This window comes from Mytilus galloprovincialis, chromosome 4, assembly GCF_965363235.1.
Source record: "Mytilus galloprovincialis chromosome 4, xbMytGall1.hap1.1, whole genome shotgun sequence".
Lineage (NCBI taxonomy): Eukaryota > Metazoa > Mollusca > Bivalvia > Mytilida > Mytilidae > Mytilus > Mytilus galloprovincialis.
In genome coordinates this window covers 82,865,091-82,882,219 of record NC_134841.1, presented here as the reverse complement: position 1 = coordinate 82,882,219, position 17,129 = coordinate 82,865,091, and the positions used below count along the sequence as shown (strand labels likewise).

Genomic DNA, 17,129 nt, shown 5'->3' with positions numbered 1-17,129 from the left:
AACTCCAATTTATATTATTGGTTTTAAGATAGATTATTCAGAACCGGAAGTAAATTTTAGCGGCCGAACAGTTTTGGATTGTTTATGTTTTGAAACATTCGATGTTTTCCCCAAAAAGAAAATGCCAAAGCGAAAGGTAAAGGTCATAAAACAAGGAAATAGAAGCTTCGTCTTAATACTTCCTTATTTCATAAATATTTTCTTGTAAAGCGCAATAAAATGGTGAGTTAAGATCGATCGATCAATGGAAAATTGATCTCTCAGCAAAAATTGTGTTATAATGTAGTCCAGATTCAGTTAGTTTACTATATTGCCAGAAGAAAATTTCATTAAATTATTGAATATGAAATATCTTTGAACATTTGATATTAAGAATCATGTCTGTTTAATAATTGTGTAACAAAATTCCCAAGAACAATAATTGACTGGAACCATCTTGAAGACACTATTCTATTGTGCGCGCAACAAGCGTAGAGAGCTTTAAATCTGCTCTCACTAAACGTCGGTAAATCGATGATGCCTTCACCCCGTTGTATAAATGCCAGAATTGGTACATGTGTAGCTATGACGTACCCATACAGATACAGAATTATGTCAATGTACATGTACCTTAACAGGATTTTCACAATAAGATGCATTCTCACCTTCTGTATCTGTATGTACATGTGTATATACGTGGAAGATACCAATTCTGACAGTATTCAATGAGAGAGAAACATCTGTATGCCTTCAAGGCACACAATTATCTGTCCGGACACACCATTGAATGAAAATGGTATTAAGACCAAGTCGATACACCTTGTCAGTATTTGAAAATGTCACCCGCCTGAACTATTGATGTTCATACAACAACCACTAGTCTTTTCCATTGTCAGATTTTTGTATTGTGACGTCAAAATGTTACAGGAAGCATTGTGATGTCAAGAAATGGTGGGCAAATAGCAATAAGATGTATTCTAAGAAAGTGTTTCAGAATTGTAAAAGCTGAAAAAAGTGGTTGTCATTTTGTTAAAAACAAGTAAAACAAACTGTATTTTATTGCAGTACAGTTAACTCAAACACAATAATAAATTATTTAATAATGTATAATGACCTGGAGGATTAACATGATTGTATTCATCTTTTCTGTCTTGTAAAGTCTTAGAAAACTGTCATGGAATGGTAACCCAATTATTTCCCCTTCTAGTTCAATGCAATTTTATATCTTGAGTACAGATTTTCCATTGTACATTTTTTAAGTGCCAAATTTCTATTGCTTTTCAGACGTGTACTTGTTGCCCTCTAAATCATGTACATTGGTTTTGGGTTATTTCTTAAATGGTTCATGACTGCCATTAATATTTAAGACAATGTAAGAGAGCAATACTGTTTTGAGTATAATAAGGACATTATATTCACTTCCCAGATAAAAGAAATTAGGAGTTTGGACCATTTACAAATGTACTCAGATAGTCATCCACTATATCATGTATATAAACATGTACATTTAAGAATAGCACAAAATTTGATAAAACTTAAAAGTTTTAGGAATCTGTCATGTGACTTGACAAAAATGTATGCATAGAAATTTTGAACTCATGTTGAGCAAAGGGGTGAAAAAGTTTTATTTTATACTGCACAAAATATTTGGGAAATTTAAAATCTAAAAGGATGGTCACCCTCCCTCAGTCATACAGAAATCACGATTATGTACTTACGAAACATTAAATATTTCTATACTACCCCACAGAATGATGATTATGAAAGTGCTGAAAACTTTAAATAAAGCAGTGATAGAGGCGTGCTTCTATCTGGTAAATGACGCCATAAAAGCGTTCGAAATTGAGGATCTTTTCGGATGAAAGACATGATTCCAGAAATGACCTACACCCTTTGAATAGACATGTTTATGGATCCTTCAAATTTTAGTAAATCTACTTAATTTTATTTCTGTTCAATATTCAAGCTAAAAGATAGTAAATTTAATTACAGACTTTGTACATTTGTTGTACCTGGTGTTATATGTATTGTATGGTCATATGTGTTTTGTAGTTAAGTCGTGAGCGTTGTGTCCCTTTGTATAATGATGCATATTGTCATGTGACGTTATCTGGCTCTTTGAAATAAACGTGCTGTGGAAATGGATGTGTTTTGATTGCTCTTAAGCAAATATAACTTTAGCGGCATGGGGAGGCAAGAATATGTCCCCCATGTACGTAATACTGGGTACTGTACTAGTACAAAAATGTACTGTTATCCTGTAACTTGAGATCCTTTTCCATATATATACATGGATATGTCATTTACAATAATTACTCATATATATGACATATCAGTTCTTGTAACTGTTGCATGTTTAACTTGTTCTATAAAAATACAGAATTGATTAAAAACTCATGCCCTTGGATAGATACAAATGGTTAATGCCAGTGAAACAATAGTCAAATAAATTTGGGTTTGGCATTTACAGGACCGAGTTAATGATTCTTCAAATTTTTCTTAGAAATATATTTAAAAATTGACAAAATTCGACAGAAACAAATATATTTTACAGGGTACATGTATGTCCTGTCCTTCCTGTTCTAATTTTGAAGACTGAACAATATATTATAGAACTAAACTCACTGAAGACACAATATGAGTTGGCTTCTAACTCCTGTCCCTTAAAAAAACAAAACAATCCTATCCTACATTTGTACATATGTACTAAATATTCCCTACATTTCTTTGGCCAGAAACCTCAAACATTCTTTTTATCTTAAAAAAAATGTAACTTCATATGTATTGACTTTAGAAGTTGAAATACAGGTATACATCTTATTCTTTGTATAATTTAAAGAAATTCTGATATCTAAATATTTTTATATAGAAACAAGGAAATTAGAGTTTCTTCTAAGTGAATGTTTCCTTATTTAAGTTAAGTCCAATAAAGTGGAGGAGATATGATCTTTGTATATATATATATATACATGTATATCTGTAGATAATTCAGAGTAATTACATTGTATATTGTGTTCAAATTATCAATAGAAATGGAAAATCAGTTGGTTTAAACATATTTAGATTTTCATTTGTAAAAGCATCAGAAGGGATTAGGCATGAGCTATAACAACATTAGTGATTAGCATCATATTTTTGCAACCACTTGCTCAACATTTGAATGGAAGTGATGATGCCTCTAAATGCACAAATGATGTTTTTTTTAACAGAAATGCATCTAACTTGAAAGTTGTCTATTAGACCATGCAGTTTAATTAATTAGATTATTTATATTACTAAATATGTCTAAAGATATTACAAGCCATACACGGTGACAAACAAACTAGAAAGAGTATAATTTATAAAAGTGTTTGTGAAAATAAGTGATCCGACCATAGCCATAGAATTGGTGTTAAGGTGCAAAGAGTAAATCCCTCTTGACTCTATTTTATGCTTCTGTGTTTGTTAATGAATTGGTGAAAACATTTTGGGATAAGATAAATTTTACAATGTTAAACAGTTTGAGTTGATACACGTATATTAACTCTGTTAATTAAAATAATTTGTTTTTAGCATACAAAAGAGGTGACAGAAGAAGCTGAAAGTGAACCAAGTGATTCTGAGAGTGAGCATTCTGAACCAACATCAAGAGTTACACGAAGATCAGCGCCAGGTACAGTAATTCAGATTTCATCTAGGAAATGCTATGTTAACATATTTTATTTGCTTAAATATGCAGAAGGAATTAGACACTTGTTTATCACACATAATAAATAAAAGTCACATATAAATGTATTATATAAAATAATATTATATGACCACAGGTGATGATCAAATTTAGACAGTTCTGTGGTAATAAGCTTATCAGTCCAGATTATTGAAAGTATACTTCTTTATTAGCATAATAGGACATTAAAAAAAGAAGTGATAATAATCTTCACACTTTGTACCACATGAACAGGATGGATCTGAAATAATATACAATGTACATGTATATTGACTCTATAAAATCTTAATTCAAGAAGGTCTTAGAAGGAAGCTGAGCATCAAAGTTGTTTCATAATGATATTGAGTTTATGATTACCAAATTCATAATGTTAATTTACTTCGGCCTTTGGATTAAGAGCATGTATACAGTTGAAGTAAATACTTGTTTGATATTTATAGATAAACAGTACGTTTGTACATGTGATTATTTGCAGATTTGAAGACATTTACAGAGTTGACACCAGTCAAGAAAAGAAAGAGACTTGATACCTCAACATCTGATTCAGAATCGGAAGTACAAACTTTGTCACCGAAAAGAAAAAAAGTGAAAGGAAAACAAAAATCTCAAAGCCCAGAAAAAGAAATAAAATCTGCTAAGCAAACACTTGACTGTGATGTGAAGGTAGAAAAAGTGAACAAAAGTGGGAAACAAAATAAAAACAATGTCGGTAAATCTGAACGTGGTGGTAAAGGTGAAAGACTTGGGAAAGGAAAACACCACTCTAAATCCAGTAAAGGGAAACAGAGTGGGAAACATGGAGATAAAAAACGTACCATTGAAATGACAGCAGAAGATGGATTCTTGTCAATATGGACTGAGAAACGACCTACGCCATCGTTAGATTACAATGAAAGTAATGCAAAATGTCCATTACCTGGCTGTGACTCTGCAGGTAAATACACAACTTAGTACATGTACATGAGGTTTTTGTCGAGCCTGCAACTTTTGTTGCAGAAAGCTCGACATAGGGATAGTGATCCGGCGGCGGCGGCGGCGGCGGCGGCGGCGGCGGCGGCGGTGTTAGCTCACTTCTTAAAAGCTTTATATTTTAGAAGGTGGAAGACCTGGATGCTTCATATTTTGTATATAGATGCCTCATGTTACGAAGTTTCCGTCAGTCACATGTCCATTGTCCTTGACCTCATTTTCATGGTTCAGTGACCACTTGAAAAAAAAGTTCAGATTTTTTGTAATGTTAAATTCTCTCTTACTGTAAGTAATAGGATAATTATATTTTGTATATGCGTACCTTGCAAGGTCCTCATGCCCGTCAGACAGTTTTCACTTGACCTCGACCTCATTTCATGGATCAGTGAACAAGGTTAAGTTTTGGTGGTCAAGTCCATATCTCAGATACTATAAGCAATAGGTCTAGTATATTCGGTGTATGGAAGGACTGTAAGGTGTACATGTCCAACTGGCAGGTGTCATCTGACCTTGACCTCATTTTCATGGTTCAGTGGTTATAGTTAAGTTTTTGTGTTTTGGTCTGTTTTTCTCATACTTTATGCAATAGGTTTACTATATTTGTTGTATGGAATGATTGTAAGGTGTACATGTCTAGCGGGCAGATGTCATCTGACCTTGACCTCATTTTCATGGTTCAGTTGTTATAGTTAAGTTTTTGTGTTTTGGTCTGTTTTTCTCATACTTTATGCAATAGGTTTACTATATTTGTTGTATGGAATGATTGTAAGGTGTACATGTCTAGCGGGCAGATGTCATCTGACCTTGACCTCATTTTCATGGTTCAGTGGTCAAAGTTAAGTTTTTGAGTTTTGGTCTTTTTATCTAATACTATATGTCATAGGTCAACTATATTTGGTGTATGGAAATATTTTATGATCTATATGTCAGTCGTGCAGGTTTTATTTGACCGTGACCTGGTTTTCACGGTTCATTGCTCAGTGTTAAGTTTTTGTGTTTTGGTATATTTTCTTAAACTATAAGCAATAGGCTCAACTATATTTGTCATGTTTGTTGTATGGAAGCATTGTTAGCTGTACATGTCTGTCTGGCATATGGTTCAACTGACCTTGACCTCATTTTCATGATTCATGTTAAGTTTATGTGACAGTCGTAATAAAGCTTTATATTTAGGAGTATCAACATAGTATCAATGATTAGTAAAGAAGGCGAGACATTTCAGTGTGTGCACTCTTGTTTAGAAACACAATTAACACACAAACAAATTAGTTAATAATCACTCTTGCTTGTGTTGAGTGAATCACTGAATAACTTGTGATTCAAGGTGACAAGACAATTATTCTAAGGTTACACAATGATTTTATACTATTTATTATATACACTGTGAAAGTACTTTAATTCGTGGGTATCAAATTTCGTGGTTTGAGCAATATTTACATGTTCGTGCGTTTTTAAATTCGTGGATTTTAGTTTTCTAAAAAACAGAAAATGAAAAATTAAAGCCTTTAGAAAAGAAGGTTACAAATAGTCTGGATTGAAGGAAATTGCAAAGTTAACATTGACCCGTGTAAATTGTAGTCATAACACTAATTAAGCCATGATAAAGTGATTAACAGATTAATGACCATCAAAGGTGTTAATTAGGCCATAAACATGCCACCTAAAGAAACAGTAAACGTATCTTGAATTGTCAAATAATTCTTATCAAAATCAAACCCAGCAGGAAATTATTATTTCCCATATGTACGAGAACTATGAGGATATAATATGAGCACTTTATCAGACTAGCATATCAATACCGGAAATCTGACTTTCGATGATCAAAAATATTTTTTATGAGAATTAAAAGATCAAAAGTTGTACAGTTTAGGTTATTAAAGATTAAATGGGTGTACTCCTGCATGCGGTTGTAGTTCTGTGACTGCATTTAAAGTATTTTCAGATTTGGCTTTATTCAATATATTCTCTAGATCATATCAGTAGTCAAACCTACCGATAGGGATCTTTCCATGTCTTGATTTAGACAATGGTTGTTTTATTTCGTTGGACACATAAATTCGTGGATAAAGTCATCCACGAAAACCACGAAAATTGGTACCTCACGAATAAAAGTACTTTCACAGTATCTGTTGAATGTACTGTTACACCATCACTAGCACTCTATTGAAAATGATCAGCAAAAGTGATAAGTAACTGAGACATCATGAGTGTACTGTAGTATCCATTATTCAAGTACAACTTGAAAATACAATTTATTGGTGTACATGCATGATTTCCTAGCAGTATCCTTATTGACTGTGTTTTATGTCACATGATCATTAAATTTTTTTGTTCTTTAATATTAAATGCTATGCAATTCTAGTGCCAAAAATGTAATGCATTGCTTCTACAAGCAAGTTCGACACAAAAAAACACCTGTTCTTTATGAAGATTGTGTAATGAGTTTTAATTCAACTACTTTTCTTTTCGAAATTAATGATGATAAATAACTCCACTGAGGACTGTGTGATACTTAATGGTCTTTACTTTATCTTTTAATTGTTTTAATTAGGTCACTTAACAGGAAGGCATGATAGGCACAGAACATTAGCCTCCTGTCCCCTTTACCACAACACAACAGCAGATGAATGTAAAGTAAGTATTATTTATATTTGAATTATATTTAAGATAAAACAGCAAAAATATAACAATTGAACATTGAAGCTCTGGAAGTTCATGAGTTCTGCTCTGTGAAGTTATACATGTACTAATTCTCTTTTAATTTTAAAAAGAGATCCCTTTAAATCTTAAGAAGTAGTACCAGAATTCTATTTTGAATATCTATGGAAAACATTACATGTAGCATCAAATATATTTATGAAAGTAAGAAGTGAAAATAAAGCAAATATTAATTCACAACATGAAATGATGCATAAATAATAAGTAAAGCAGCATGAAGATTTTTTTCTATTTGATTTCTAAGACAAATAATTTTTAAACTACTTCCTAGGGTCGATATGAAGAAAGACAGAAGAATATTTTAGACAGGGTGAAAATAGTGGAATCATTACAAGATAAACGAGATTTTAGAAGGAAGGTTAGTATTGTTAGATTTTGATATTAGTAAGTTTGTATTTTGATGTTCTTGTCAATTTTTAATTTGGTGTATTCATATGACATAAATATATGTTATTCATATTTTAGCAGAAAGACACTTGTAAAGAAAAAGGTTTCTGAAGAACTTGTGACAGATATATAAATTAAGTCCTTTTAATTAGTAAATAAAAGTATGTAAAATGATATGCCAATAACTTATGTTGCTTTAGCTATAGGTAATTAAGCATTTTCTGTTCAAATAACAGGTATCATTATACAATTTATGCTAATTTCAAACAATAATTCAAGTTACATATATTTTTTATATGAAGGTTCAAACAGATGAACAGAAAGTCAAAGTGATCAAAATTCGAGGGATGAGACAAAAGTTTGGAGATATACCAGAAGATATCAAAGTGGAACACAGAAAATACAAAGACACGTATGAGAGAGCTAGAGAACCATTGCTGCAAGGCCTGGCATCAGACTTTGATCTCAAGTTGTTTAGGGAAGCGCAGGCAAAGGCCTGTGAAGTACTGGTAGTTATATATTTTATTAGTTATGTAAAAAGGAGTTATTTATTAGTAAGGCTGACAAGATACAATTATCTGTTTGAATTTCAATACAAAGGCTTTGGTGACTATGGTTTAAATATGTTAAACGTTTTGTTCTACCCAAATATGCAGCCCGGCTTGCATTTTAAAAGAAAACATATTGCATCCTAACTTTACATTTGACATGTTTGACAATATGATTACAGTTCATGATTATGGAAAGTAATGTAGAAAACACTGTACAACTGACAAACATTCCTTGAGTGCTGACAATTTTTTAAAGGACTATTTGACTGATGTTTTTATTACACATATTAGAAAAAAATTTAAAAATGAAAAGTCAAAATGATAAAAAACAGATTTGTAACATTGAAATGCATATGTTTGAATTTATATTTTTAAAGATTTTAATTTCTATATATTTACTTTCCAGGAACATGAAATAACACAACACTATACTAAAAGCGATCTCTCAGAATACAGAATAAAGAAGTTAGAGATTGGAAGGTTTGAAATGACGACATGGTATGCTAGTCCTTACCCAGAGGAATATGCTCGACTGCCTAAAATATATCTGTGTGAATTTTGTCTCAAATACATGAAAACGGCCACAATTTTAAGGCGACATATGGTAAGTAAAATACTCTTGTTATAAATCTACCCTTTTTCCTTTAATCACATGCTTTAGTGTAAAAATTACCTCTTACTTTACATTAGTGTTAGTTAAGTGATAAATCATAAAGTAACTGTAATGAATATTTTTAGTATAAGTATGATAAGTTTGATAAAATTTTTTCTTAACTTTTGTTTGACCTTGAATTGTTAGGAAATGCAAATGATTGAATTTTTTTTATGACGTTTGATCAGAGCCAAGTTATAGTATCTGAATATTGGATTGATTTTTTTACACGTTTTTAAAGAAGTATGTAACAATAATAAACTTTTCAAGGAGAAATTTTATTTAATGAGCCATGAAAAAATGTGGTGATTTCTAACATTTCAAGAATGACATCTGTTTGCAATTATCCATATCATAGTGATTAAGTATTGTAGATGGATCTTACTTCTTGTCATAAAATGAAGTTTAAGATGTAAAATAGTCTAAAATATGATCATTTATATAATTTATTTTGGATAGATAATAACTTCCAGTTTGTTTTGCAGGCTAAATGTGTGTGGAGACATCCGCCAGGAGATGAGATTTATCGTAAAAATAATATGTCTATGTTTGAAGTTGATGGTAAAAGAAATAAGGTAAATGTAACTAAAAACAATATTCATGGCTTAATAATAAAAAAGAAGATGTAGTATGATTGACAATGAGACAATTCTTCACAAGAGACCAGATGAGACAGAAATTAACCACTATAGATCACCATACAACCTTCAACAAAGAGTAAAGCCTTAAACCGCATAGTCAGCTATAAAAAGCCCCGAAATGACAAATGTAAAACAATTGGTTGATGAAAAACAAAACATCATTTCCCAGAAGCACAGGACAGTTTAAAACACATATAGATATCCTTTTATATATTTATTGAAATAATTTCATACATATACATTATTTTTGGTATTTTATAGCAATAGCATATTTTGCACCGAACTTAACAAAAATTATCAATCAAAAATATATCTTATCATATATGATTTTTACTGTATAATAATAACATTAAATTAACGTAACTAGATTTTTTCGTATGATAAAAAGATCATAACATGTCATTTTTCATATCTCATGTATTATCAGCCCTCGGTCAATATCAGCCCCCGAATCATGCGGCTCTTGGGCTGATATTGAACCTAGGGCTGATAATACATGCGATATGAAAAATGCCATGTAATAATCTGATAATATTGCATGATTGGAAAAAAATCATACATATTTCTTTCTTTCAGGTGTATTGTCAGAATTTATGTTTATTAGCAAAGCTGTTTTTAGACCACAAAACATTATATTTTGATGTAGAACCATTCTTGTTTTATGTGATGACAGAAAATGATTCACATGGCTGTCACATTGTTGGCTATTTTTCTAAGGTAAGTAAACATATATACATTTGATTATGAAAGTATTTCATTTATATCATATATAGTATACTCTGATCTTGATGCACATATGTAGATAAACATAATTAAACCAAATTATTTCTTTATGTTAATTCTGGTAGTAAAATTTAATTATTTGTTTTAAATTTGACTTGAATATTTTGGTAAGTTATTTCTCATAGTGTTGTAATTTTCTTCATGCTTTAGATCTATGTTATTATACCACAAATGTTGTGTAGGGGGTAAACTGATCCATCTGTTAATAAGTTACATATTTCTGTCACTTTATATCTGACAACAACTACGAAGTCATACCTTACAAATATGGTATTAAGCATAAAAATTAAATGGTATTAAACTTTAACTGATGCTGCCATACAATGTGACATGCTTCATTTCTTTAATGTTTTCCTTGCTGTTTTAAAAACTTGTATCTTAGTTTAAATATATTTATTTATAGTGGATTGGGAAACTAAGTTTTTCAACTTATATTAATCCCTTTCCACTTTGCGGGTGCGAGTGCTGCGTTGAAGCCGCATAAGCCTTCTCTTTTTCGAAATCTACAAGGGTGTCTTTTATGTGCAAAGAAATCTTAAATGCAATGACATATGAAATTTTCATCACATATTTCTGTACAAAAAATATCTTTTAGTTGATGAAAACAAACACATGTTTGAATCAAAAAAATTTCATTGTACACACTTATAGGAATGTAAAAGACTAATCTCAACTTGTAAAAAAACTTAAAAACTTGAATTATTGCAGAGAAGGTTTTTTTTCATAAAAAATACTAAAAACAAACTCAGATTTTTTTTTAACTTGTTTTGCTTTTGCAGGAGAAGAATTCCTTTCTGAACTACAATGTATCCTGTATATTAACCTTACCACAATACATGAGACAAGGCTTTGGGAAAATGTTAATAGATTTTAGTAAGTATGGCATGCAATTCATCATATTTTGTATATTTAAAACGATGATAGCAATACCACATATGTGGTTTCAAGGTTGCCCTCCCACTTGGATAAGGTCATATCAAATAAAATACTTTGATATTTTCTGCTTCTTCACGATTTATATGACATTAAGGAGTGCAAGCAAAGATCAAGTCACAAAAGTTTTCCTTGTAAGTTGGGTGATATTTCTCTATATTTATCGATCTGTGTAAAGTTATCAACCTTTTATAAAATATCAAGACTTTTACTACGAATAATTTATTTCTCTGTATTATGAAGAAAAATGTATATTCAATTTGCTGAAATACAAACTTAGCATATTATGTTTGTACTTTCTGATTAATTCATTACAGAATTCTTTAAGGCACCGCACAATTCATGAACTCATATTTTTGTTTTCAGGTTATTTATTGAGTAAAACAGAAAACAAAGTAGGATCACCTGAAAGACCTTTATCTGACCTTGGTCTTCTTAGTTACCGTAGTTACTGGAAGGATACATTATTAGGATATATCCACAAATACAAAGGCAGTGAAATTTGTATCAAAGGTTAGTATTGTAAAGATTCCTACTACCTTATACATACATTAGTGTATACATCTTGCCTACCAAGAAGATCTGCAACAATAAATTGTATTCTATAAAAATTGATTGACATACTCTGATGCTGATTCTGGAAATTTGCAGTGCATCTTTTGAAGTTTGGAGCATCAGCTGACTTTTAGATATTTGTAAAATCCTTATAATTGAAATTACGTAATTCAGTAGGATTTTGGGATGCAAAGCACGTGGATATTGTGTATCACTTCATGTTAAATTTGTATAAACTAGCATTTTTTTTTTTACCTAAGTGTTCACAAAAAATAAGATTATGTTTTGTTGTAAGTTTACTGGAAGAAAAGAACATCTCATAATTGTGTTTTATACAAATTGACAGTTTTTTGGTTGTATTGAGAAATATTTTTTGTTTACTTCAAAATGCAATTCCTATTTTATTATACATGTTAATTACAGATATCAGCACAGAAACAGCCATAAATGCCAATGATATTGTCAGTACTCTGCAGGCTTTGGGGATGTTGAAATACTGGAAAGGAAAACATCTAATTTTAAGGAGACAGGTAATTAAAATGTGTGGTATATATGTTAAAACATGTATGTCTACCCTCATCCATTGATATATTAAAGATCCTAGCACAGGTAATTTAATGAGTGAAAGATAAAAAAAAAATATTACAGGAAGTTAATTACATGTATGATTTCTGTATAACTATATCACATACAATCAATCACATCAATCATAACTTCTTTTTCAAGAGAGAGTTTGTTCACACTTATATCTCTAAGCTGATGCTATTGCTACACAAATTTCTTATCATAATTAAGAATGGAGTACTGGTTTGTTATTTGATTTTGCCATGTGATTATGGACTTTCCGAATTGATTTTCCTCTAAGTTCAGTATTTTTGTGATTTTACTTTTTGATATATGAATAGCATTTAAAGTTTTTAACTCATTGAATACCTGGATAAAACTGATTACAGTCTTATAATGTTTCAGTGATTAAAATCCCCCCCCCCCCACTAAATGAAGGTAAAAAGCAAGGATATTAGAATATGTAAAGTAAATACATATATACTTTTTCAAATTAACCTTTATTTTCTTTGGCAGGATCTTATTGATAGTTTCATCGAAAAGAAAGTGAAACGTCCAACTGACTTTAAAACAATTGATGCAGCATGTTTAAAATGGACACCACATGCAAAGAGACAACAGCAGCCTCAAACAGCACCCTAAAATAGTTTTATGTGATAGATTCAATCCCAATAGTTGATCATCAGTAATGAATGAATGCTTTGATTCTGTTCCTGCTAGAGATGGATCATATTAGCTTAATGGAACTATAGAAATTTGGTTGAAAATCTCAGCGTGTTGATGTATAAGCAGAGGAACTGAAGGACTGAAGAAGATATTTTTATTTGTTTTTAACATCTTCATTAAATCTGCTCTTCTAAGCAAAAACTTGCTAAGTATGCTAGCCTATGTCATACATACCTCAATTTAATAGATGTGTCTATAGGAAAGGTGAGGAGACTATTTTATGTATTGAAAGGAAGTACTTTCATCATAATCAAATTTATACCAAAACATTAAAATTTATTTTGGTTATTTATCAATAATGCTATTCAGAACAGAAACCTTAACAAATTAAATCATGTTGATATACGCTGAACTTCATAGGATACACACTAATGACTGGACTGCTAATTTTTGTGGAACTAAAAATTAATTTATCTATTTTTCAAAAAAAAAAATGGGATTGTCCGATATTTTGACATTATGTAAAATTTTCACATGTGGGTAATTAACTTTTAATTCTTTTGCAATTTTATTTTATAATTTTTATTAAAAGTGGTTTGTGTGTGGATAAACTTTATCTTCTGAGTCTCTGGGGAATCTCAGAATCTAAAACTTATTATTCTGTTCTGTTTTGTTTTAATTGCTTTAAATTATTGTTGATTTTTTAAATACTTCAGATATTGATTGTTTCTTTAAATTTTTATTATGTTGTAAATTTCATGTGTTGGAGTACATGGTTATATGAATGTGTCTGGGATGAAAGGTACTAGCCAATAGTTAATATTTAGTAGAAAACTTAATATTCAACTATATGTTTTATGTGTGATGGAATTTTAAGGATCATAAACGTTTTTTTATGAATCGGTTTACTGATTGTTTACTTACGTTAGAAAAAAATGGATTCTTTGTTCAATTGTTCAACCTTCCAATCTGCTTAAAAACTTTAAAAAGAAAAAAAATATGGATTTGTTATCCAATCTTGCAAACTTCCAATCTAGATTTAATATAATTCAATTCATGCATTTCTGCAGAGCACATTTTATAACAATAAATATCTAATAAAATTGAGAATGGAAACAGGAAATGTGTCAAAGAGATAACAACCTGACCATAGAACAGACAACAGCAGAAGGTCACCGATAGGTCTTCAACCTTATATTTTGTTGACTGTATCATAATCTAGGGCATTGTGGGTAATATCATTGTTCCTTCAAAAAATATCATTAAATCATTAGTTTGTTTAGGGCATCATTGTCTAGTCACAAAGTTTTTATATTCAATTTTGATATTACCCATGGTTGCTTTAGATTCTGAAAACAGTGAATTAATTCGTTTCCAATTATAAAAAGGAGAACAGTGCTTACAGATGAATCTCAGAGTACTACTGCCAGCTTTCTGTAGAAATTATTATAAATATATTTTCATAATAATATTTTAGAATGCAATTAATTTTCAAGCCCATAACTTGAGTTATTTACTAAATTAAAAGCAAGAGTACTTTTCGTTATAATACATAAATACTTAAGAGTACTTAAGTTTTTGTCAAATTTTACCATGTTCTATGTTTCATTTATTACTTGTAATCCTCATATTATCACATACTTGTTTTTCATTTTCATGGTATTTATTTTCATGCATGACCAGATGTATCTTGATCTATAATTCTGTCAATCAGAACAAAATTTTATAGAAAAGATGTTAAGAACATGGTTATGTGAAAAATGCTAAGAGTACTTGCTATTTTTATATTCAATAATTTAAGTGCTTGAAATTAATTTGCCCAAGTAAATTTCTTTAAAATGATTTTAATGTGGAGTAGGAATTCCAGTTGTACATGTTGTTTTTAGTAAATAAAGCCTTTTCTTTTCTATTGTGAATTATAAACAGTGATTCTAGGTGAAGTTCCCTCTTTCCTTTTTGAAATGCAAATCTTTTTACTTCTAGTTAAGTTAACTATATTTAAAACAGGTTATTTTGTGGGAATTTTTATAAATATGTTATTTTTGAGTAAAGTAAATAAAGTAGGCTGATATTCAGGCTTCATGTCATGGTTCACTTTGAACTAAGTTTTGTTTTTCAGGAAAACTAGAATAAAATAATTTAAAGAGTGTACTTTTTGAAGAGGAAATTTAAAAAGATATTTTCATGTTCCTTCGGTTTCTTTTGCCTTTCTTTTTCTTTATTTTTTTGTTGGAAAAATGACCTTTTTATTATTTGTGTTCATTTTCATGTATAAATGACTTCATAACCCAAGAAAAGAATTATGAAATAACTTGTAATGATAAACATTGCTTGAATTTTAAATACGTTCAATTTTTAGATAGCATTTGCAGTTGAGTGTTGTAAATCTTGTAAATCACTTTTACCATATTTTCACACAATTTATACATATTTATGTTCATCATTTATACATGTAGATACTTTCATATCACATCTGTCACCCTAAATTATTCCAGTTTGGTGCTGTGTATTTAGAGATACGATCTATCATTATTGTATATATACTTTAAAACTATCTGTAAAATGCATCCATCTTGAATTGCATAGTGTCATATATATGCCTCATGGGTTAAAATAATTGAAATCCACTTAACATTTTGTGTGGTAGTCATATATACTTGACCATTTCATCAAAAACCTATTGTATTTAGTATGTATGATAGTTCTTGGCATTCAACAATATTAATTTTTTAAATGCTAAAGCTGTTTTATATTAATAAAGTTAAAACTATGAATGTACAATGTAAGTGTAACCCAAACAAAGATATTTAACAAACTTTTGGGCTGAACTTTCTCCAACCTTGTGTTACAGATGTCTTAAAATAATCAAATTTAAATTTAATATTTAGATAAATTGCTCAGATAGAACAATTACAAATTATGTTATTGAAATATGGCTTATTTTATATAACAAGAGGTCAAAAGATGAACCTTTCTTAAAAAATTTAAGTTCACTAATTCTTTTTTGACATATATCTTTGTTAATATTATTTCTTGAAAAAAAAAATGAATATTTTATTCACTTTCACAGTAGAATAGTATATTCCAGATAACTACTATATTATTTATAACCAATAAAAATTTGGTTTGAATAATAATTCCACAGCCTCTGTCAAATAAAACAGAATAAAGAAATGATTAAAAAAAAATGATTGATTTTGGCACATACTGGATATTTATCGTATTATATACATACATGTAATTATAAGAAAAGGACAAATGTGTTTAGAACCCTTAAACAAAATGTGCCCTTTTGTCACATATTTACTCTTTAGTTAAGTAAGGTAACATAGTTTTTGCAAATAAGTTTATACAGTTATAAGGGTACTACTAAAAAAAACAGTAAGCTGTTGTAAGTGTAATTTTAAATAGACATATTCGATATAAGAACAGGGATGCAAAAACAATGTTGTTATCAGAGATATTTTTCTCTTTTTTTTTGTATCAATAGGACGTGCTTGTACATATACTTTTTGTTTCAGTAACCATCATACTTAAAATTCAACAGAAGGTTAAATTGAATAATGAACAGAAGGTTAAATTGAGTATTCAACAGAAGGTTAAATTAAATATTCAACAGAAGATAAAATTGAATATTCAACAGAAGATAAAATTGAATATTCAACAGAAGATAAAATTGAATAATCAACAGAAGATTAAATTGAATATTCAACAGAAGATAAAATTGAATATTCAACAAAAGATTAAATTTAATATTCAACAGAAGATTAATATGAATATATTTTTAAAGGTAAATCATAATCTTCGAACTTGTTTATAATACTGGTCTATATTGAATGACATGAATACATACATTTTGTTTAAGTAGTGGTTTGCATAGCTATAAGGGCATATTTTCATATAAGGTTTCAAACATGTTATTTTTGTTTTACTGTCATGTGTTTAGAAATTGGTATCATTTTATGTGCAATCAGTGGATTACTATCATGTGAGCATACCGAAATAAAATGTTCAACATATTCTTA

The 17,129-nt window shown here is 29.8% G+C and overlaps 1 protein-coding gene across 1 annotated transcript; it reads left to right on the top strand.

The window, feature by feature from the left end:
- Window positions 1-17: 17 nt before the first annotated feature.
- Window positions 18-17,129, top strand: LOC143073163 (histone acetyltransferase KAT7-like). The gene is made up of 13 exons (XM_076248502.1): window positions 18-136; window positions 3,532-3,631; window positions 4,161-4,619; window positions 7,206-7,288; window positions 7,644-7,730; window positions 8,062-8,268; window positions 8,717-8,914; window positions 9,448-9,537; window positions 10,180-10,320; window positions 11,166-11,259; window positions 11,686-11,832; window positions 12,298-12,404; window positions 12,955-17,129. The coding sequence occupies exons 1-13, from the start codon at window positions 122-124 to the stop codon at window positions 13,078-13,080; spliced, it is 1,854 nt and encodes a 617-aa protein (XP_076104617.1). The 5' UTR covers window positions 18-121; the 3' UTR covers window positions 13,081-17,129.